The 22,216-nt window shown below is 39.6% G+C and overlaps 2 protein-coding genes across 2 annotated transcripts; both read right to left on the reverse strand.

Moving 5' to 3' along the window:
* Nucleotides 1-2,977: 2,977 nt before the first annotated feature.
* hs2st1b (heparan sulfate 2-O-sulfotransferase 1b) lies at nucleotides 2,978-12,520 on the reverse strand. The gene is made up of 7 exons (XM_083970285.1): nucleotides 11,939-12,520; nucleotides 9,900-10,138; nucleotides 6,532-6,617; nucleotides 6,006-6,144; nucleotides 5,812-5,909; nucleotides 4,661-4,818; nucleotides 2,978-4,545 (listed from the first exon to the last, which is right to left on the reverse strand). The coding sequence occupies exons 1-7, from the start codon at nucleotides 12,060-12,062 to the stop codon at nucleotides 4,325-4,327; spliced, it is 1,065 nt and encodes a 354-aa protein (XP_083826411.1). The 5' UTR covers nucleotides 12,063-12,520; the 3' UTR covers nucleotides 2,978-4,324.
* A 5,465-nt stretch (nucleotides 12,521-17,985) lies between these two features.
* LOC310984912 (claudin-18-like) lies at nucleotides 17,986-21,247 on the reverse strand (the record flags this gene model as incomplete). Its single annotated transcript, XM_083970287.1, has 5 exons — nucleotides 17,986-18,124; nucleotides 18,698-18,814; nucleotides 18,902-19,034; nucleotides 19,119-19,283; nucleotides 21,028-21,247. 5 exons carry the CDS (start codon nucleotides 21,245-21,247, stop codon nucleotides 17,986-17,988), a joined length of 774 nt encoding a protein of 257 aa, XP_083826413.1.
* Between the last annotated feature and the right edge of the window lie 969 nt (nucleotides 21,248-22,216).

Raw genomic sequence — 22,216 nt, forward strand, 5'->3', positions numbered from 1 at the left:
GGGCAGTCAAGCTGCCTCTGCTCTGCTCTGTTTGTTTTATGGAGCAGTAGTTAAACCACTTTGAGGTCAGCTAGCTGCAAAAACTGTGCTGGGTCTCCTATGGTCTGCTGAAAAAGGGTCCAGAACCAATCCAGAGAGCCATTTGTAGAGGTCCAGCCAACTTTCATTGACAAAAAGAGGTCATTATTCTGCACACAGTTTCAGCAATAACGGGAGAAAATGCTCTGGATGGGTTGTAATGGAGACATCTTACTTATGTCAGAGCTGTGCCCCTGCAGATCAATTTCTCTTACAAAGGTTGTGCTGCCGGAAGAGGCACATCATTTAAAAAAAAGCCAAAAAATGTCCCTTTCACAACATGCAGCAATATGGGCACTCCATTTACACACCCTGAATTAATTTGAGTGCTGTCATTATGCAAGTGTAGCACAAATTGCCCAAGACCAAGTGAAACTATTTATAGCTATCACAAGGCCTGGGAGCCAAGTGTGCCTAATGGTGTAATTTGTATTGTTAATGGTAATGCACTATTAGTTTGTTCCATTTGGCTTTGCACAGGTGCATTAATGGGGGCTTGGTGAACCGTTTCAGTCAATCCAAGCCCACATGCTGTTCTGTGGAGGTTTTGAGCAGGACCACGGCTCCCTCTAGTGGTTCAGAGCACAACAACAGCAAGACAAAAAAACAAAGCCAAGACTTAACACTGCGAACACAGGCTCAGGATCCAAGGTTAGGAGACAAGCAGGTTTTCCTTTGTTCAGACAAAAGCCAAAACCTTTTGTTAAACTGATAAAGTCTTATTGTGACAGGAAGACCTGCAGCGTCCTTTAAATGGCACAGAAGCAGGACGTCATGAACAAACAGCTCCCACCGCTGTCAAACAACAACAACAAAGCAGGATAGACTTTTGAAATATTGTGTTCCTAATTAACCTTCAAGCTCATCGGGCACAATCAATATAGACTATAGCCTTTTTTCTAATTGAGATGAAGTAATTATCAGACTGTATTCATCTCGTTAATGAAATAATGTTCCAATATGCCTCCAGCAAAACTGTTAATTGAGTTCTATTTTCTGAGATGAGCAGCCTCTCCTTGTGTCCATGGTCACAAAGCGTCAAATATGGGTTGGGGCCTTTGTGCTTGTCTCTGTGTAGACACAAGAACAGGCTGTGGACTGGTGGAGCATGCTACCGTTCTCTCCCTGCAGACACTCTCCCTCCCTCCTGTCTACTCTCCCATCAGAGAGGAGGCAAGAGTTGGTAATACCGCTGACTTCAGCAGATCATCCCGTCCCAGTCTGTTATTTCACGGTTTCAGTGGTTAAGTACTCCCTGTTGAGTAAGATATAGCGAGGCAATTATTCTGTAATTATGGAGCCAAAAGACGAGAAATGGAGGCAGGAGTTACTGAGCTCATGTAAATCACTGTAAGAGACCCAAAGAGGGTGAAAAAACAGGCCTGGCTGTCCACATATAGGAGGAGTTCTGGCCCTCGTGCTCTGTTTGCAGTTTAATCTCCACTCCAGACAAAATCAACTTCAAAAGCCTGTGATAAAGAGGCTAAAAAATAAAGCAGATTACAGCTAAAACATCCATTAATCATTAAAGTCGGCTGACAGACAATTAATCTGCAACTATATTGATAATTTGGCTTTAAACTAGGAAATTTCCAGCAAAAATGCAAACATTCCTCAGTGTTAGCTTCTAAAAATTTTTTTTTCTTTATATATCTTTGCTTTCAGGCTGTTGGTCAGACACAACTACTGTAGTAATCTGAAGATGCCAGCTTGAGCTTTAGATGGCTCACCTTTTTTCACTATTTCCATTGTATTATTTATAGATAAATTATTCATTGATAGAGAAAATCATTTCTCCATTCATCAGCAAAGGGTATAAAAGTCATGGGCATTTTCCAGGCTAATAAGAGGCCGTTGGCGTTTGCATCATGGGAAATGTATGATCCAGGTTTAGAAAGCTTTTTTTATGAAGTCATAAAGTTTTCACTCTCTACAGTTTTGGCCTCTTTTTAAAAAATGGTTTAGCCATAAGACTGAAGACTGCACACAGTTATTGTATTTTTGTGGGTCTTTTGGGGATCTAGGTGTTGAGTGGTTGCTCCACCTCTTGGGTCCAAACTGCACTTAAACAAGACTGACATACCAAACCCTCCATCCTATAACACAATCAACTGTTTGATGGATTGACAAAAAATTTCCTCCATATTCATGTCCTCCTCAAAATGAGTCATAACTTGATCTCCTGGCTTTTCTTCTGGTATCATCATCTGGTCAACATTTTTATCGTCTCCAATATTTTGTTTCATGACCAAATATCGGCCAAATTCCCATCAGCCTCAGCTGCACTTGGTGATTTATGCTAGGGTAAATTACAAATGTTAGCATGCTAACATGATGCATTAATTTGGCTCCAGCATGTTAGCATGTTAATGTTAGCATTCAGCTTTGCCCAAGCACAACCTTAGAGCTGAGCAGTAAATCAACCTTACACAATAAGAGTTACTATCATTAACCAGAGTAAAAAGAAATAAAGATGAATTATCTGGATACAAGTGTCTGCTGTACATGAAACACTTAGTATTGCAGTTTTTGTCTGATGCAGTTTTGAGGGATGTAATTTCTCTGAATCGTTGATACAAGAGCACAGTGTGAGATATTTAATATGAATGTGTTTTCAGTTTAATCAGGAAACGTTCTGTATTATGTGATAGTCATCTGTGGAGGTTATTCTATATCAGCATAGTGAGCAGACATGAATAATATTCATGCTGAACAAACATGTCATCAATGTCAACTTCAAGGCAGGGACAATCTGAGAAGATGCTATCCAGTTGTACTATGGGAAATGGTGTGCTGGGTGTTTTGGAACGTGTTGTGAAATTTTGGCTCATTTATGTTTTAGTGAACATGCAAAGAAGCATCATTTCAAAGAATCCATCTCCTGCAGGCCTCCCAGCTTTAAAATGGTACAACAGTGAACGGAGCACCCTTTTAAAAATGCTTTGTCAAGATTGAGCGGTGCCATTAGAAGAGTCTCGCAGTGACAACTCAAGCATCAGTGTTCCCTGTTGCTCTCCACTGATCAATGCCATCAATGAAACAAACACACACAACAGACACAATCAGTAGAGAAGATAGCAAGAAGAAAATGAGCCAAAATACTTGCAGTATGTATTCATGTTTAGGCCGTCAGTGTGTTAGGTGACGTAAAACAAAACAAAACATAATAAAACAGGAAAAACAGTTCTTAAGAATACCCCAAAATAAAAGGAAATGATTGCAGACTCACTGGAAAATGAAAAAAACAAACAAATTGTCCTATACGTTGTAATAAAGGCACTATCACCTCTATCTCTCACCCACCTCCTTTTGATGGAAATAACCCTGTTGCCAAGTCAAAGCTGTTTCACCCTGAACTCAAACATCTCATTCACTGTTGATTAGTCCCTTTCTCCAGCTCCATGTGGTCCTTTCACAGGCTAAAAAACAGCACAATGAGTTATATCAAATATGCTCACCATTATCTCTTTGATAAAATATTGATACAATGTGTTTAACATGTCTTAAAAAATTGAGAACATCTCAGTGGGATAAAAAATTACTAGTCACGCACCGAGGGATGCAATGGTCTGATCTATTTTCTGTTGCTACCGTTTGGTCCATAAGCATATCAACGTTATGCATGTTAACATAGTCTCCACAAGTTCAGCTTGGTTTTGTGTTATGTTTTGTAACAATTACATATTCTGTAATTTGTAAACAAGTACTGGTGCACCTAAAATGGATTGTGCAAAAAACAAAAATACATACATAAGCTTGTTTCAAACTCCACTTGGCCAGTGCCCAGGCAAATGCATAAAATGTGGTTTTTAAGTCGTTTAACTATTGTTTTCTGCTTTTATGTCAATAGTCCACTCAAAAATCCAAACACACAACTGAATAATAATAATAAACCTTGTGTTTTGGATTTGAGATGTACCACATTCAGTATCTATTTCAGCAGAAATTCTTTTTCACAGCTCAGACTGACGGTTCATCTATGTTACATTTTCCCCAACAGCTGCACAGCAATAAAAAACATTAGACACATTCCTTGTAGAAATACCACCGTACAGTCTGAAAAGGCTTTTCTGTACTATACGGGGGTGAAAATTGGAATCCCAGAAAAAGCAGGATTAGAGGAAAAATAAATCCAGCATCAACCTGTATCGCTTAGTGTCTCTCTTTGTGTCCCAGTGTCTGTGACTTCTAATAAGAGTTTCTGCCTCTTCAGCCCTTGTCATTATTGTCTGGCTACATGTTCAGTTCACTTTGGGTAGATCTTTTCATAGAAGAAGCTCTGGGCCAGGACATAAAGTTCTCCGTCCTTCTCCCTGACAGCGTGGGCACGCACAAACTGAAACTGTTCGAGTGCAAACTCATAAAACTCATTTTCGATTTTCCAGATGTTCGACTGCTGCAGCTTGGTTATTGTCTCTTTGTTGAGAGGCTTCTTCTCAGTGGTCTTTCGCAGATGGGACTTCTTTCCTGGAGTAACATGAGACAGAATAATGAGTCTGTCAGTTCTGGGCAACAGAGGGATAGCGCTGATTGATGGCGGAGCATAATGAATGCTGTGACATGATCTGCACTGTGTTGCTACCTGTCCTGTAGAGCTCCGTGGCCCCCTTGAAGAAGTTTGGCAGTGCTGCTTCCAGGATCATGATGAAGTCCTCCAGCTCCTCAGTCACTCCAACCAGCAGGTACTCGTTCACCAGGTTGTATTTGGCCTGTTCCAGGGCCCATCTACTGCCTACATTCCTGCACACAGCAGCAGGCACTGAACATGAAATACTATCTGCACATCTGAGATCAGTCAGGTTGATGTTTCTACCTGATGTATGTGCTGAGAAAATTCTGTTATATTACAGGTTCCATGCTCTTCTAATGCTGAATGAGTTTGGTGAGGAAAATCGATTTTCTCCAAAAATCTTTTGCCTGTTTTGCCATCTGTAGGTTAAACATGACTATACTGAACATAGCTAAAAACATACATTGTTTCTACATTCACTGAATGAGATCAAATGTTTTTGGTTTTTGTTAAGGGTCTTTCCATCAGTTTAAAAACAGTCAGTCTGTCTGTTTAGTTTTCGGAGAAACTGAACTCACATTTAATAAACATGCAAATCAGAACTTGGAAACAAAAACAAGAGACACTTAGATTGTCTTACATCTCGCCATGATCTCAATTTTCACCTCATTAATATGCAAATGCATGCAACACAGCACCCAAAATCTGAATCAGAACATCTTTTCCATATGGAGTCTCCATGGTGAAGGTATAAAGTTTCTGGTATGTATTGTTCTTCAGTTGTTTGAAAGAAAACAAAATCTGTTTCCTCCTAATCAAGGTTATTAGCTCATTAATTAGCCGGGATTTTTACACCAACATGTTTGTCTCTGCACTCTACATATCTGGAGTCAGTCATGAACTTGTTAGTTTGAAGTGTTAAGGCGTTACAGTAATTTCGAGGTAATCACTGTTCCCTCATGAATATGCAGATTTATGCAGAAAGGTTCTCCACAATCTAATCACATCATCTGCTTCATATGGGACACCACCTGTGGTGCCGATATGGAGTTTCTACTACATATAGTTCACCTTGTTGTGTCTACAGAGTCGCAGACGTCGGCACGGAGACATAATGTTCCACGGATCAGGTACCACAGTGATGGGATGTAACAGTTAATTGCTTAATGTGCGCCGACTGTGTCTGTGTTGTGCTTGTGATGCAGCAGGTGCAGCCCACTCACCAGCACTCTGAGTGGTGGCCACAGAAGAAAGGGATCTGCAGCCAGAGCTTCTCCGGCGCACAGTCGGAGCCGCCTGATGACACACACTCATCGAAGGTCTGAAAGAAAACACAACAACGCTTGATGAACAAAAGGCCCGGAGGGTGAATGAAGAAAAGATTAACGAGGAAGAACAACGGGTAGTAAATAAAGACCTTTTTGTCGCCTTGTTTTCGTCGTCGGAGGCCAGGTCTGTAGTCGTCTCCGTAGCGTAGGAAGTAATAGTAGGACACCAGGCGCTCTATGGGGTCTCGCACCACATTTATGTACAGTGGTTTACCCTTCACACCATATCTAGATGAAAACAAAAGGCAGACATATTTATTAAAGACTCTACCTATTGAACTGATACTGGTTGAAAGATCAAAGGGCAAAAGGCAGCCGCCAGGTTAATAGCATGTTTATTCCACTTAAGAATCAGCTTTTCCATTAGCAGCAGCATCAGAGGGGACCGAGGCTGCAACTTAACAGGATCTCTCTCACTGAATAACACTTACACCATTAGGATAATTACCTCTGATCACCCAAATGATAGTGTCACAGGAGATAAGTACAACAATGCTATTAATCAACACTAAAGCGCGCGTTAGCAATCAATACATGACCTCCCTTTATCTGCTCCGCTAACTGTTTGTAACTAATCTGGATATTAATGGCATTACAGGAAATGAAGGGCCTTACTTTGAGAAGTCCAGATAAGCTACATGGCCGTGGTAGAAGCCGGGCTTCATCTCTCTCCATGAGGTGACGTTCCTGACAAAGCGCACCTGTAGCCCAAGATAATGGAAACTAATTACAGAGGCAGAAGGGAAACTGCAGGGAACAGGAAAGCAGGGCAACAACAAAACAAAGTGACAGCAAAGACTGTTTACACAGAGGAGACATTTATTTTTTGACTTAAAATCCATTTATACAAACGTTTTCATGTTGCACCAATTTTTTTTTGTACAGAATAACCCCCCACCCCATACATGTGAGACGGTATATACACAGATAAAGTATTATGCATATATGCAGGTAAACTGGACTGATCATATCTGTGCACCCCGTCACTTTTGGCACTCTTTATGTTGTATGTTTATCTGTTATGTTTGGGACCACCTGGAGTCTTCCTATAGGTGGAGGTGGCCAAGAACCCAGTGGTCGCTAATGGAGCCTCAGAGGTCGTCGGCAAAAATTCATCAAATAGCTAATTTTGATCAGCTGAGTTAATGTTGTCTAAGGGAAACTAAGTAGTTGCAACTTTTCCACAACAGTGTCTATCAAAAAAATATGTTGGACTGTTTGAAGCCTGAAAGTCAAATCGAAGGGCAAAAAGTCACAGACTATTAGGCTACACCATTCACTGCTGCTGGTAAACGATTAAAGGCAACTAAACATCCTTCTCAGCCTCTTGCACAGGAAACTAAGAGGAAACATTTGGTGAGAAAATCAAAATGGATTTTAAATAAAAATGTATATTGGCAAAGGGCCGCCCGAGTCGGGATTCGATACGTGGCCGGCTGCAGCGAGAACTATAGCCTCTGTATATGGGGCGCCTGCTCTACCAACTAACCTAACAACGCCCCGTGTATTGGCCTTTTAACCATGATTATGTAAGCACAGTAATCAAGAGCAATCAAACAAATGTACTATGAAGAAAAAATAACATCAGCAACAAAACTCGTAAAAAGAAAAAGAAAGAAGGGACTGTGAAAATCGAGTCATAAACTGAAATGATGCCCTATGTCAACAGTATTTATAATCACAGTGCTTCTTTTCACAACATACTTTTTGCTGTAATTTTTGGATCATCATGATAAAGGCATGCCTCCACAGCTGAGTAATGTCTCACATGAAATGTGCCTTGAAGTACAAATTTCATCAGTTGAAATCAAACTGAACTAATTTCCACCCGATGCCTATTTAACTCTGAATAGACTCTCCACAGACCGACACACCGCCTCCATTTATTACTGTTATCTTTGACACACACTCTGCGGTTTGAGAGAGTGAAAAAGTATGACAAAGTAAAACATATTGGCCAGTGCTGGCCAAGCTAAATGCTGTTACTGGAAACAAATGTGAATGTTCCTGTGGTAAAATGAGTTGGACTGTGATGTAGCGGCAGACTGATTCTTTCCCCTCGTCTCTGTTTCATCATGTGCAGAGGAGGCCGACTGTTTGGGAGATGGCAGACAGGATATTACCTTGGCACAAGCAGCCAAAAATAACACTAGTATAGCTTAGGGGCATTTACACTATGTGTCCTAAGCTGCACTGACAGCAGTGTAAACGCACCCAGTGTAACGGGCAGTAATATGCTGCTGCCACACACACTCACACTCACACACACACTCTGGAGCTTTTACAAAATGCACAGTCTGTGTTTACAGAAGCAAGACAAACATTTTTTCCAATCAAAACCTTTTTTATCGTGTTATCTATTCAAATGAACATGCTCCAGAGAGGGAAACACAGACAGAACAGACACACAGGATTATCTTATTTTAAGAGTTACAACTTTAATCTACCTCTCTCTCTCTCTCTTCAGTTACATCATAAAGTAGTTTGTTTTTCATAGTTTTTGCTTCAGTAATGAAGCCATAACTTAAGGGGTTAAAGTGCTCGCTTTAATTTCCATATTGGAAATCACTGCAAAACAAGGAATAAAAGGTTCACTAGACAAATGCTACTCAATATCTTGCAGCAACTTTCCACATTGCCCCACCTGCTGTTACATCAAAGGGGAACTATTATGTTCATTTCCAGGTCTATATTTTTTTATTCTAGGACTCCGTAATTGATTAGAAATGGCAGCTTTGAGAATCCATCCGTACATGTTACAGCCTGAAGCTGATGTGGAGTATGAGAGTGGACGGCACAAATGTTCACAGCAACAAAGATTACAGCAGGACGTCTCTGCTCAGTTAATATTACAGCCAGTGCCTGCTTATTGTGCAACATAACGGTGAATTAAGTCTTTCAAACACAATCCCTATAGAAAACTTTTTCTATGTGCCTCTGTTAACAGGTACACATGTGGGAAATTCACTAAAATGCTGTCCAAAATGGAGGATATACAAAAGCTGAACTTGGAAGTAGAATTTATTCTGCACTAAACCAAAGGGGATTTTGTTTGCATGAAAGAAAAGGGGGGAAAAAAAAAAACGTCTTCACAACATCATTAGGCTGAAACTAAACAACCTCCTCTTTAATGAGCTCGGCCTGATGGTGTGTCTTACGATCCAGCTGTCCACGAGTATGTACGTATGGACAACCTGAAAACACAGAGTTTCCAGCCCTGGCATGATACAGTGTGTTGAAAATATGGTTTGTTAAAAAATATATATCTTCCAGAATCATAGGAGAAATCGTGATCCCAATTAAAAGTTGAGGAAAAACTAATTTTAGCCAGAACCACAGAGCGCTGACATTTTTACTCTCAGTCCTCATGGTTGGACCACAGACTTCTTTGAGTGCAGCCATTTTTAAAATGAGTTAACCATAAAACAATACCAGGCACGCTGTAGCAGCTGGTAAAAATAGAGTTCACAGTGAGAAGCTTAACTAACAAACATAGCTTATGAAGTGCTGCACTGCGCAGATGTTAGATGAGGCTATTGATGGGGTAGAGCCCCTATAATTTTTCTAAGTAGTAAAGCTCATTACTTTCATATAAAAATGTCTCATGTTACAACCAGTATAAACCCTGGCCACAACAATGGGCTATTTTAAGACGATCAAAAGGCCTACTGTCATGAGCTGAGCATCTGTAATGACAACAAAGGACTGGTCCATCTTCTATTTCTTTGTTGTAATAATTACAGTATAATCAGTACTATGACATAAATATGCTCCAATTTGGAAATGTGAGAGGTGAAGTCTAGTTTCTGACAACCATTTTAAATTTGCCATTTTTAAAAAATGGAAACTACTTTCAGTCATAGGAAAATTTTCATGTGCATTCATAAATTGTGACCTTTCATGTTTCATTTTGACATCTCTATGAGCTTGTTCTAGTTTGCTCTCCTTCTCCTCAAGGCAGCAGCACCGGTCTGTGTTCTTACCTGGTCTTGTAGAGACATGACGGGGTTGTTTTTGGTTGTGTTGATGTGCAGGACGTGGTAGTGATTTTTCCCACACAGGTCGTAGGCAATGTTAGTGAAGGATGTGCTGCCAGTCTTGGGCACCCTGTTATAGATGATGACCATGTCGTCTTTCTCCGCCAGTGGCGCCAGTCCACGCCCACTGTCTTCATTGTGACGCTGCTCCACTTCAGCTACCTCATGTCTGGCAATGGCACGCTCTGAGGAGGCAGAAAATATGATATTAACCACTAATTACCAGACTTGTCAAAACACAACATGACACATTTATTTGATGGATTTTTTTTCATGGCAAAAGACGTAATATAATCTTCTTCAGTTTATATGATTATAGACTGGCAGCTTTCCTCTGCTGCCTGGATTTTAATGAGGAAGTTAGTTGATGTTTGTTGTTATTCTCATTTGGCAGTGAACACAGCAGGTGTGAGACCACCAACACAACAATAAAGACAAAGACAGGAACGCATCCGTGGTCTAAATGAACAAATGGTTTTAAAACTAAGGCCACTGAGGTTCGTTAGCATGCCTTAATTAAGGAAAACAACACAGTCCTTCAAAACACAATAACATCAAAACAATTAATTAAGTTTATGATGATAACGCTGACAGGAAGCATGACTAAAAATGTTTTCTCTCACTTCTTATCCCCACTGCAATGCTAATTAAGGCCAATTACAGCAATGGCCTTATGAGCATCTCTTTGACGCTCAGTGTAATGGAGGCATCCTGTTGCCCAGCTAGTCCTTCAGTGTGTGGCATCACGAGGAGAGGATGTTCAGTTGGCGGCCATGTGTCTGCACCATGCTAATGACTATTCATTTATTCTCTTATTTCTTAATCAACACTTACATATAATTGCATTGATGTGCCCTAATAGCACTCAACAGTCAGTTTTACTGAACCAAATATGGGAAGTGTTATATTAAATGAAGGCATGGATGTATTTTCTGTGCCCACAGACTTTTCTCTGGTTGTACTTTTGTACATTGACGTGCATTTCCACATCTTCACTTTAAACTTCCTATTGGTAGCAGTCATGTACCACATAGCTACTTACCAACAAATAACAAGCAAAAATCAACAAGTAGAAGAAGAAAGCAAGAGGAAGGCAAAAGAGAACGTATAACATGTGACCCCTTAAAGAAATAGGAGAGCAAGGCTGAGATTTCAATGCTAATTTGGCACTTGGTGGGTCTCTCCCGATTTTGCTGGACAACCTCCCTTCAGACACAAGTTCTGGGCTGCACACAACTGGGTGAAAGACAGTACGCGACATGCTCAAAATCAAAGCCTCACATAGGTATGTAGTATGTAAGTATTTTAAACTATTTTTTGCACCCCGCACTTTCTTTCTTTCTCTTTTCTTGGATATGTTTGCCTTCGTTACTGTTATAGTGTATGTTTTGCATGTACAAGGCAGCTGTTACGACACCACTTGCCCAAGACAAATTTCCCTTTGCGGGACAAATGAAGTTAATCTGATTTGATTTGATTGATGTGGAAAGTATGAACTGGCCTTGAGGCTTTTTATCCAGGAGATCTCAGAGAGCAGAAAACTTGCCTTCAGCTCAAAGACACGTTTCTGTTTTAAAGACATTAATTCACTCACTGAATTAGCGATGATGTGTCCATCTGCATGCTAAACAATCTGTATACTGTTGATGTCTGAATGACATCTGTAGCAAAATGCAGTGAATGTATACATTTTGACAACTGAGACTATTGATGTACAAAGAGAAAAATAGAATATTAGTGAAGAGCTGCTGTGTAATGTAGGCACTGACAGTCTATAGTTAAATAATCCTTGAGCACTAAGTGACATACTATAGTTATGTTACCATACAGACCTTCCTCTGCAGCATCACCTGTGTGACACCTATTCATTATGCCTCAAACAGGAACACTACACTCAGTTCATTTGTCACCACTCTGAATGAACATAACAATGCAAAGTAACAGTTTCATGTTTACAATCTGAACCATCTCTGTTTTGGACTTACCCAGTTTGGCTCGTGACTCCTCCAGATTCTGGATCTGGTTCTCAATGAAGAGCATCGCCACTGCAAAGACTAAAACAGCCAACAGCTGGAGTTTGGGCGGCATCATGATCCTTAAAAGCCCCATCAATCAATCAGTCAGTCAGTCAGATGAATCATACCGCGGACACAGAGTGCTAATGGCTGACACAGCACAGCAGCTACCGGCTCAGACCGCTGACTCACTTCAAGCTAACCAAAATAAAGTCGTGAACTTCAATTGTTCGGCGCCATTTGTTGCTGCGGTGAGTAAAAACGTACAACATTTAACATTTAACGTCAGCCAAACAAACTAACACTAGCTCGTCCCTTGACTAGCATTGTACTGTAACTGTAGTCATAGTAGAGCCACCGTGGTCTCCTCGCCTCTCTGTTTCGTCCCTTGCTTTAGTCTTTAACCGCCGACAGCTCACACACTTAATGAAACTCCATCCAGTTATAAACGACTTGAAACTAGAAGGAGAGGAAATCTGTCAAATCAACTTTGAAGTACAGTTATGTGCACAGCTTCGACGCTGCAAGTTACATCACAGGAGAGCAGCTTCGTCTTCCTCTTCCTCTGTGTGTTTGGTGGCGGCTCATCAAACACTGTTACAGATGCACCGCGCCACCTGCTGGACTGGAGTGAGTATCACGCTACATAGCCTACTGGCGGATGCAGCGTAGTAAATATAGTAGGCCTAATTAAAATATAAGATAAAATAAATCCAGAACTGTTATTGTGTTAACACAGATTGAATATTTAACATTTCCTCTAATATAGTATCAACTGGTCTCAGTCTTTTTTTTTCTGTTCCTGCCCTGTTTCAGTAGGCTAATATCATTTCATGTCTCTATCTAAATTCACTTCAATGCAGGAATGACAGGAATGAAACATGCCCAAACTTTAACAACTGTAGGCTGTGCGTTATGCCCTCTAGGTGTCTGATGGTTTGCAGAAATGAGACAGAACCAGGTAACTCTTTTTCCATGTTTTGATTATTGTTTTGGTCTTATTTTTTCTTTCTTTTTTTGGCTTGAAAATCAAATAGGCCTATTAGATTGTCATAATCTGGAATCCATTTCTCAGTTGTACCAGCAAGCATTGTGTGATTCTATATCTCTCTGGATTTATCTCTCAGACATTAAAAATGATGGAGTCACATCACTTCAATCAAAAAATTTAATCAAATGGCCTTTTCATGAAAAGGGTGAGGAACATTTCAAGCTAATCATATATTAGGGCCTGCCTTTTGGTGTTCAGCAGAGAGATGTGCTGCATATATCAATTTTAATTATTCTGTAAATCCCTCAAGGATGATTAAAATGTATTAAAATGAATAATTTACATTGTTAATTCATTTGAAATACAGCATGGCCATCAGTTAGTTAAACATTCAAAGCACTGAATCTACCTGTATTATAAATTTAGTTTCAGGGTCATCCGATGATGTCCTATGGACATTTGCATATGATATAGCCAATAAAAAATGTTAGACTGTGTGGATGATCAAATTGTTCTTGATGAACAAAATCAAGCTGCTATTACTGTGAAAGAAACATATTAAGACCGAGCAGTTTAATGTTCCGGGAAAACATTTCACAGAAACCTGGCTGATAATCATGTGAAAGGAACTACTGTTACTCATATAATGGCATGTTGAGGCATTCACCTTATAATGAAGCTAATCATAGCCTCAAAGGTCAAAGAGAAGCTCAGTGAAACCAGGTGTGGTAGAAGCAAATAAATCTACTTCCTCATCCAGTGTGAGGAGGGATGTGAATTAGATAACTCACTAAATTGCAGATGTATGTGGTAACCATAACTTCTGCCTGCTACAGAAACCTGGCTTTCAGATCATTTCTGCTCATATTTGAGAGAATGGGGGATACTGTGCATCCTTATATTTTACCATTAAACGGAACATCGCAAAATGCCCTCATAATCAGTGGCTTTCACTTGATGCCATTCAGTTCCTCCTGTAATTCTTCCTCGTCAGTCTGGGCCTGTCCTCATTTCTTTCCAACCTCAGACATTTGTGCATTCTCATTGTCTTGCCACATGCTCAAGTTCGAGTTTCCTTTTCAGTTGCCTTTTAGGGCTCTTTTTTAACTCAACTGTGTCCTTCCTTAAAAGTTCTCCTTCTTCAGCCAGAACTTACAATTCAGTGCGTAACCCTCAGTAAACTCAACACCTGTTGATGTTTCAGGCACAATGCTGGCAGGCTGTGTCAGTCTGTTAATTTGTTTCTGAGCAGCTTCTATGTCTTCCGTAAGTTTATAAATTATTTGTGCAGAGGGAAGTGATTTTGTGGATGAGAACTTGCACTTGTGCACTTCAGACAAAACATTTAAACTTTAGATAGAAATTGTAGAAATCAACCCACCACTTCCGAATAGTCTGTATTAAGGGGTTTGCACTAAACTGGTGTGTCAAGGTGAAGAGGGCCCGGGCGGGCTTCAAACCCCAGACTCCTGGGTAAGAGTCATGCGCGCTAACCACTTGGCCAAAGGGACATCCCCTTAATTGGCCAAGTGGGTCCTGTCACTTGGAGGCATAGTGACAGGACCCTAAACTGTCACACTGGCTTAGATCCTTAAAGACAGGACATTCTCAATGGATACACGTAAGATCTTTCACTAGTCATGGTTCTCCTCTGCCATCATCACCTACGGGTTACACATCATCAAGCAGTTATAACTCTATTATAATACTTGACCTTATAAGCCATTATAAAATACTCTATGATGTGTTATGCTTATTGTTATAAAGCCTTATGGTAATTTATGAGTGTTTATAATGATAGTTATACACGTCTATAAGCCAACACATTATAACTATATTTATAATGTATTATCGATGTGGGCATTGTCAGTGAGTTACTAACATTATAACCTATTATAATACCTGACCTTATAAGTCATGATAAAATGCTTTATAGTGTGTTATGATTATTGTTAGCAAGCATTATGATCATTTATGAGTGTTTATAACTATAGTTATACAGTGCTATAACTGCATTATAACTCATTGTAAGTGTATGTGTTATAGAGATAGGCGTCAAGTAAAGTGTTACCAAAACAATATAGTTTTTTTTTCTTCCTGTATTTGTTTTAACATGTTTATTGTTAATGAGGAGATTAAGCTTGATGTGGCATGTCCCAGCCTCCACCCACATGTGCCCAGCTCCATTGTTTCCCCACTTGCCTTCAGGGTTTGTGCTACCTCAGCTGGAACACTGCTCTTGTCTGTCATTGACAGCAATAACTGTAACTGGAGCTCCACTTTTATCCTGCGTCACTACAGCTTGTCTCGTGCTGTTGCTAAGACCTGATTGTTTGCTATTGAGGATAATGCAGGAGCTGAAGCAAAAGTAATAAACCACAACAATCAACTCAGCATTGGAAGTGCTGGAAATTAAATGTGGTGTAAAAACATAGCAAACTGGACACTGTAATCTTGCAGTCGAAGGGACAACGTGTCAGGATGTGATTTGTTAAAAACTGCACATCTGTGTCAGAGTAATACAGTTTGTAGAAAAATAAAAGGGTCTATCACCCCAGTTTTTTTGTTTGCTATCAATCAGGAGCATCCTTAAATTTGCTTCAAACTAACCAATATCAAATGATGACATTATACATTATCCCGTGCAAAACATAACTAAAAGAAATTTGAGCTAATTTCTGCACTTTGACTCATGTTCTGCAATTTTACATACACATGTCACAAGTCCTATCTCATAACAAATTCCAACAACTTTGTGCAGACATTTAGCATCTGATTAAATAGAGCTAATAGTGGCGATTAGCAGGACACCAAAAAGTAAGCAAGCACCAAACATGGTTGATGTACTGTAGCAGTCTGGAAAAAGGAAGGCAATGCAAAGATGCAGAAGGACATCTGCTTCACCATGCTCACACAGCCTCAACAAAGCTGTGACTGAGCCAGTAGGTGGTGCCAGAGATCCAAGGATGAAACAACAGTTTAACCTCATCAAGACAAAGTGCTGTTTTATCCAAGTAAGCAGGAATGAAAATTTCGACAAACTCTGGTTTACTCATGTCTACAAAATCTGAGAAGTAATGGTCCCGAGTTGGCTTGGTGGTAATCTGTTCTCATAGCTATTCAAAAGAAAGAACATTATCTCCATACATACTGTATGATCATGCACTTTAAATGTTCTCTCTTACCTTTAACCTTCTTTCTTTAGCCAGTGATTCATTAGTAAAATTCTCTAATTTATTGTTCAATGTAGAATAGCTTGTTCCCACAAGAGCAGTGATAATAAATTACGTATATCATATTAGATTTTCCGTAATCTGTAATAGGATCTAAAGGACCGATATTTACATCAGTCTTTTACAAAAGTGCTGGATCCACTGCCACCTGCCCTTACCAGACCTCTCAGTTCATGAGTCAAGCAGCTGATAATGTTTGTTATATTTTCTCAATGCAGAGCCATTACTTTATTTCACTTCACGAGTCAATTAATGACTCTCTTTTAGTGTGATTAAATATTACTACCCGCTCATTAGTTTCATTAATTGTTTTATCAGGAAATGTGATTTCATGCAAATCATCTAAACCCTTCTCTGCATGTTCCCTGGGAAATTAAGACAAATCCCAGAGGAGAAAGAGAAACTGTGTTAGTATCAAAGACCAGTCTGGTACATACAGAGCACAGTGTCTGACCAGTGAACAAAGCTTACATCAAAGATGCAGTGTCTTTCTGAAGGGAACCATTTGTTGTATTCAATTACCATGAAACAATGTGAGTATTATTTTATTTATCGTATGGTGCTGGAGGCCTGGAGATAACACGTAACTACCAAGGATAAACTGATGACCACTGCATTTTCTTGATAACAGTAATAGGATAAACAACAACACAATCATCAATATGGCTGTTTGTTTCAGGTGATTTGATCATTGTTTGCATGGCAGTATATGCAAAAACCAAAATAGCTTCTTTCTGGAAAACACTAGATGTAATTAGTTTGTTTACATCTTTAAATTTGCAGCATTAAATTATGTTAAATGTTATGTTCTGCACAAGTAAATGCTACATAAATACGGCACATGCTAATGACATAAAAATACAAGTGTGTTTTAGTGACAATATGTTTGATACAGGAATCTAAGTGTAATAGCAGTTGTGTGATAAAGACTAATAAAGTATAGTAAGATATAAATCTGTGGCTAATAAATATAGGTAGCACCTTTAATTAAAGAGATTGACGACCTGTTTGTTGTAAACAGATTTTTTTTAAAAATTGGTTTAGTTGTACCTTAATCAAGAAAATCATTGTTAATGAAGGTACAACTTTATTTTTATACATGGTGAGATACAGTATATGGAGAAAAACTTATCCAATTAAGCTAAGCTTACAGTTATTGAAATAATGCTAACGATGTTAGCATTATTTGATGTAATTTGAGATACATGGGGTTAATTTTTTCAGAAATTAAAAATCCATTAAAATAGTTTAAATTATTAAATATCTTTCCTGTAAGATATGTCAACCATTTATAGAAGCTTTTGCTCTCCACGCTAAATATGTAGTCAATATATTAGCAAAGTATTGTTACTTCTGAAGTTATTTCAACTGGCAGGTACTGGGTGTTAGAACAACATTAGAAAAGGTTTGTGTTGTGTTATCTTGTATAATTTTGTGATTCTTACATTACAATATGATGGGCTGGGCTCTACAACCAGCTCCAGGCTCCAATTGTGGTGGTAAAATTTTGCCTTGGACAAACTACGTAGTTTGTTATTGTTTTAATTTGACACAAGACAAAAATGACAACACATATAACAAAATGGCATTTGTTAATTAGGATTATATAATGCTTCTAAAAATATATATATATTTTAAAAATCACCTTCAGTTTTAGACAGTTCTGTTACATCAAATAACCCAGGAATAAAAAATAGCCTTCCCCTTTAATGCAGACAAAACAACAAGAGAAACTCATGGACCTTTAAGGAGCTACAGAATATAAAAAAAGTTATCATTAAGGTAACATGACTCTACACATAGTCAAATCTCTGGTTGGACTGCCTTCCATCCACACTGCGAGCCTTGTAGGAATCATTATAGGCTGGATGTGGTCTGGTCTCTGGCTTGTAGATGTGTTGAGAGGCAGCTTTATAGGCCATCCCATCGTACCTTTCAAATAAAAGACAGAAAAGAGCAAAGATAAAGAGCAGAGTTGGGAAACTTTGTAGCCTCTGGAATAAATTATAACACTCAGACTCGCAACAGCTCCAGTCTCCTCATATGTGGTCATTCCACCGATATGTGAATGTTAAAGTCAGACAGAACATGACCAGGAGAGAAATATAAGGATCTGTTTATTGTTTTGCAAACAGCCATGTAAGCATTTGCAACTCTGCATTACGTATGCAGGGAAAAATACAGACGCCATCATTTACATTTTGCTGAGCATGTGTGTGTGGATTTTACTACTACTGATGAAGAATAAAAATATATATCCAACAGTGTTATATTGTTGCCCAGCTTTGTCAGATTTCTTTCAGTGCTGTCTTTTAAATATACAATTTGCTCTAGCACAATATTTTGTTGTGGCTGCCTGGTAGACATTTATATTCAGCCTGTAGATTTTTCTTTTTTGTCACTTTGCTATACAGGAGAGAATAGTCATCAGTTTCCGCATTTTCCTCGAGTCCGGTTAAAAGTCACTTGAAACCACAGAAACCCTGTATGAGTGGGTGAACATACCGTTGTTGCTTCCCATCTGAAGCCATTCCACGGCAGGCGAGACACATCATGACGCCTCCAACGACCAAGATAGCGCCACCGATCCAGCCCACAAAAAGAGCCGGGCCAAAAGTATACCTGAAGGAGGTTGATAATTATGGTAAAAATTACTGAGCCAAAACATTACAGTACACATCCATCTTAACTACAAGTTGTAATTTTTACCTTGGAGCCAGAGATCCTGTGAGTCCACCAACACTGATTCCGCCTCCTAACCCACTTTCGGCGTACGTAGAGAACCGAAAACTTTGCACAATCAGGTTGGCAAAAGCTGACACCCCAGCAATGCCACACACACCTAGAATTTAACATCATGAAGTTAGGGCAAAATTGTTTAAATGCAATAACAGAGGCTGGCATCGTGAAGAAAGCATTACAACACCTGCAAGAAGAAACAAGATCCCGGCCGACAGAGTCATCGTGGCTTTGATGTTGTCCTCCATGTTGCCCATTTTCAAGCACTTAAGTGCAAATATGGCGATGAGACATCCGATGGCTCCAAGCACGATACCAACAATCATCAAGGCTCGTACGGCTTGGAGCAGAGCTGAAAGTAAAGATGGGATACGCATAAACTTTCTCTTCTTTGACTAATAAAATATGACTTTTTGTGGATGAAACTACCCAAAAGGATAAAAAGCAGCTTACATTACATTCACGTGTACAAGACATAAAGTAAAAAATACTGATTACACAGGAACAAATGGAGCAACAAACTGTTATTTCTTCTTTTCGTCAAATTAAATCATCTAAATGCTTCTACTACTGCTGCCAATGGGCAATATATAACACATAATTTGAACTGACATTCAACAACGTGAATAAATCCAGACAAATGTTCATATAGGAGGAGCAAGGTGAAGGTGAATTACATCAGGATAATGCTAAAAGGTCATTGAAATAAACTACTTGTGACTGCTGCCTTACAATCTCTTAATGTTTTCCAGCATTGACAAATAATAGTTTTACTGAACATATTATGCTTTTTGAAAAGAGGTTTAGACAGCTCAACACTCATGGCATTCCCTTTCAATCAGAGTGCAAATGGTTAATTAAGAAAAAAAGAACATTTGCACTTACGATTTTTCAGCAGCGGTGATGTAAAATTATAACTCGTGGCAGTACATAATATAAAATAGTGACCTAAATGCCATCTTTCCATGGCCAGAGATATTGTACCTGTATTATTCTAGTCTTAATCCTTTAAAACCTTATATACAATGTGCTCTACACTACATTCAGCTGTTAAGTACAGAGTGTGGAAATGTACTTTACATTGTGTGACACTCTGGTAAAGCTTGTGCTTGCTCAGCTAAGCTTTGGATGTTTCATCAAATTTCCATTTGATTCCCGAGAGACACCATCTTTTCTGCAGTCGATTGCATTTTTATGCAGTGGGGGAAATGGAGAAAATCTGCCCTAAAACCTTCCAAATATTCTTAAGTACCTTCCAAGGTCCTTTGGAAAATGTTCTCCTAATCCAACCTGGTGGAGAAATATTCGATAAACGTCTTTTTTTTCTCCCTCCCCTGTAAGTGTAATTCTCTTACCTGGCAGTCCTAGTATGGTAAAATAAGGCCTGCACTGTGTTGTACCATACGCTGTCCCTACACAGGAGTTCCACAGCCCAGCAAAGGTGTAAACATTTGTTACAATTGTAAGAGATCGGTCCTGTAAGCTCCACATGTCCATGGCTGTCGCTGCCGATATTAAAAATTGCCCCAACGCAGACACCATGAATCCTATTAACTGAATCATCGAGACGGCCATTTTAGATTGTCCCGCTCAAACAAAGTTACCACTAATGTCATGGAGTCCTGAAATGGCAGCGTCAGTGCTGCTGCGTATCGTTTTGTATGCTCCAACAAGGAACAGGTCTTATCAAATGTTTACTCAAAATTGTCATGAGTCTTTGTCCCAGTTTCGGGGAACAGTGGTAATGAGAGTTTCTCCCCTTTCGTCACAGAGGGTGTGGTCTGTTATCTCCTCATTATTTCTCTATGTGGAAACACTGACCAAAAATGTTTGATGTATTTTTTTAAAATCTCCATTCATTAGTTGTTGGCCAGTGACAACTCGATGATTAAGCTCCTTTTGTTTATTATATCACCAATAATTAACCTATATTCAAGCATAACCCAAACAAGAAACTAAAACTCTTATTTTCTGGAGGTTTTCTTGTCGCTCAGTCCAACAAATTACGGTAGCTCAATTCTTCTCCCTTTATGGAGTCTTTTTTTTTTCTTTCTATATGCTGCTTGCATATCTCATAATGACCAAACACAGCTTACCTGGCAGTCCCAGGATGGTGAAGTACGGTCGGCACTCGGTGAAGCCGGAGCTCTGACGGACACACGACCTCCACAGGCCTGAGTACGTGTACACGGCCGTCACAGGGTTGTCGAAGAGGTCCTCTGTCGCCCACTGGTCCATCCCCGTCGAAGCAATCATTCCCGCCACCCCTAACAAACTCAGGAGGAAGCCCAGCACCTGACAGAGAGTGGCGGCCATGATGCTGTCTTTATTGTCAAAAACCGTCTAGGGCTGTGGATTTAGAGACAAATAAGCGTCTCTCGGCGCTAAGGTTGGGTTTGAGTGTGAAATCAGCAGGTCTGAAGTCATGAAGGACTTCACCAATGACCCTGTTGGTTTGCACACACTCATGTACACAAGAGGCTGGGTGGAGCATATCAGTATCAGTAGTATATGATTAATGTTGCTAATGCTGGTTGGTAACATGCGCATTACGTGGTGCGCCCACACAACTGACCATCACATAGAGTCACTTTAGTGGAGTTGGCCACATCAAACTACAGCCAGCAGCATGACCTTCAGGACGACACCTGTCTGTCCCTGCTACAGTAATTATTCAGCTGCTATGTGGACAGATTTACATACATATTGACAAAGACTTATCGACAGTTGGTTGGCATCATGAGCAATCAAATCACCAACCGTCATCAGAATTTGATTCGGACACGACAAAGAAAGTAGATTAATCAAAAGTCTGTCCAACAGTGAGAAGAGGACAGACGGGGCCACACAGACACAGACAGAAATGTCTGTGATTCATTTACCAAAGTTGTTGTAATGTGGATGAAAGGTTTGTGTTCATGTGGGATATGAACCTGATGGAGAAAACATGTTTTCAGAGACTATGAAGCACAACACAGGTGTCCTTTTTACAAACAAAAGCTTGCTCATTATTTCATTTATTGATTTAAGTCTCAAAGTTCCCTTAGTTACGATGATGTCAAAAGAAGACAGTTCTCTGAAAGCATCTGAAACACTGAGGTGAGGTTATCCAGCTGCAGTGACATGTTGATCTCCAGTGTGTTGCTGACTGGTGCATGAAAACTCAAAGCAGACTTTTCAAGTTCTAAATAAACACACTGGACTAGAAGCACAGGACAGATATTAGAGTATGTTTGGTGGAGTCTTGTGGTCCAGTTCAACACCGATGTTACAACACACTGTACA

Source organism: Trachurus trachurus (assembly GCF_905171665.1).
Source record: "Trachurus trachurus genome assembly, chromosome: 4".
Lineage (NCBI taxonomy): Eukaryota > Metazoa > Chordata > Actinopteri > Carangiformes > Carangidae > Trachurus > Trachurus trachurus.